This window comes from Pollachius pollachius (genome assembly GCF_949987615.1).
Source record: "Pollachius pollachius genome assembly, chromosome: 19".
In the NCBI taxonomy this organism is placed as follows: Eukaryota; Metazoa; Chordata; class Actinopteri; order Gadiformes; family Gadidae; genus Pollachius; species Pollachius pollachius.
Window position 1 is genome coordinate 511,108 of NC_136952.1, and position 2,500 is coordinate 513,607.

Consider the following 2,500-nt stretch of genomic DNA (forward strand, 5'->3'; position numbering starts at 1 on the left):
CACACACAGGTACCCCACCATGTGTCCTTTCCTCTTGTGACCCCCTGTTAGCCTAGCATTAGCTCAACTGTCTGTCTGTCTGTCTGTGTGTAACAGCGTCAGGTCTGTGTCGCCATAATGAGTACATCAGGCGTGTGTGTGTATAATTGGCGTAATATGTGTGTGCGTCTATGTGTGCATAAATGGCATAATGTGTGCCTTTGTGAGTGTGTGTGTGTGTGTGAATCTGCATCTCATCACATTATGTTTCACGTGTCTGCATGAACCCAAAATAGACTGAGCTAAGCAAACCTCCTGCAGAATGAGACTCACTCTACACAGCGTTACTCTCTCTTTCGCTCTCTCTCTCTCTGTCTCTCTCTGTCTCTCTCTCTCTCTCTCTCTAGCCGTTTTCCCGCCCTCTAACTGTTCCTGAATGCAGACTTCCTGCTCAGTGCAGTGCTCCAGACACTAAGAATCTACTGACCCCACCATAACCCTAACCCTGACCCCAGCCTGACCCTAACCCTGACCCCAGCCTGACTCTAACCCTGACCCCAGCCTGACCCTAACCCTGACCCCAGCCTGACTCTAACCCTGACCCCAGCCTGACCCTAACCCTGACCCAAGCCTGACCCTAACCCTGACCCCAGCCTGACCCTAACCCTGACCCCTGCCGTATGGATCCATCATCGTTCATGGGGTTTATAAGCTCACAGTTAAACTGTGGACATAAATAATTTATAAGAAACTGAAGATATTTATACATTTGGTGAGGTTGATCTAGATTCTACCACATTTGGTCTAGAAGTGTATCTATGGTTGTGGTGATGTGTTTCAACGGGAGAACACACACACACACACACACACACACACACACACACACACACACACACACACACACACACACACACACACACAACACACCACACCACACCACAGCCCCCCACACCCCCACAAACATTGGTACACCACACACACAGACCACACACACAAAACACACACATAAGCACCACACACCTTCTGTGCTGAGTGGGATTGACCGGGGTCGTTTCCTGCTCTTCTCCTCTGTGATCTCTTCATCTTCATCATCTCATCTTCATCATCAATCCCCACTGTTGCTCAGTGTACCAGAGAAACCATCAGCCAATAGGGGACCAGCATACCAGAGAAACCCTCAGCCAATAGGGGACCAGCGTAGCAGAGATACCCTCAGCCAATAGGGCACCAGCGTACCAGAAAAACCCTCAGCCAATAGGGGACCAGCGTAGCAGAGAAACCATCAGCCAATACGGGACCAGCGTACCAGAGAAACCCTCAGCCAATAGGGGACCAGCGTACCAGGGAAACCATCAGCCAATAGAGGACCAGCGTAGCAGAGAAACCATCAGCCAATAGGGGACCAGCGTAGCAGAGAAACCCTCAGCCAATAGGGGACCAGCGTAGCAGAGAAACCATCAGCCAATAGGGGACCAGCGTAGCAGAGAAACCCTCAGCCAATAGGGGAGCAGCGATAAGCAGAGGAGATCTATGCTAGCAGCAGGACGTGTGAGAGGACTTCTCAGAGCGTGGACCAGAACCACATCCTGAAGTTAGGCCTTCATCCTCCAGAGGGGGCACACATCGGGTAGTGGATGAGGCCCGTTCACAGGGGGGGATTTAAACCTTAACGGACGCCTGGTCGCAGGACCTGGGGGTCCGCCATGTCTCAGCGGGTCACAGGAGACCTTAACCAGGGCGGGGCGGGTCTGTGTTCGCTGTGAGCCAATCACGTGACCTCAGAGCTGGCTGTGAGGATAGGATCCAGAGGAGGTCAGGGAAGAGGGCTGGTGGGAGGGAGGATTCAGGAGGTACTGGGTCCTGGATCCCTTCTTCTGAATGAATCATTCAACACGAGTCCTACCCCCCCCCACAGGAGGATCTGAGCCCATTACTGTGACGAACACCGCCACACAACTCCTCACCATGGTGATATTTATGCTACAGACGTATGCCTCCTCTAACACACACACACACACACACAAAGACACCTGTACACACAAATATATGGACACAATGCCCCAAAGGGAAACATGCACGTGTGCATGACGAAGCGCACATACACATCTCTGCACACACACACATACCTGTGCACACAAACACATGTATAGAAATGGATTCATGATGGGACGCACAAACACAACTCCCCGCATACACACGCTTTCGCACGCATACAAACACACACAGAGACACACACACACACACACAGAATCACAGACACGCACAACACACACAGACACAGAATCACAGAGACCCAGGCAGTATGATGGGGTGGGGCAGTATGATGGGGTGGGGGCAGTATGATGGGGTGGGGGCAGTATGATGGGTGGGGGCAGTATGATGGGGTGGGGCAGTATGATGGGGTGGGGGCAGTATGATGGGGTGGGGGCAGTATGATGGGGTGGGGCAGTATGATGGGGTGGGGCAGTATGATGGGGTGGGGCAGTATGATGGGGTGGGGGCAGTATGATGGGGTGGGGGC

At 52.6% G+C, this 2,500-nt stretch overlaps 1 protein-coding gene across 1 annotated transcript in view; it reads right to left on the reverse strand.

Annotated features, from left to right (window-relative positions):
• Window positions 1-1,684, reverse strand: part of rhbdl1 (rhomboid, veinlet-like 1) — a gene marked incomplete at both ends in the record, with an annotated part of 6,541 nt that extends 4,857 nt beyond the window's left edge. The window contains one exon of the mRNA XM_079756758.1: window positions 1,670-1,684. Within this exon, the coding sequence (XP_079612884.1) occupies window positions 1,670-1,684 (15 nt within the window). The remainder of the gene's footprint in view (window positions 1-1,669) is intronic.
• Window positions 1,685-2,500: the final 816 nt, after the last annotated feature.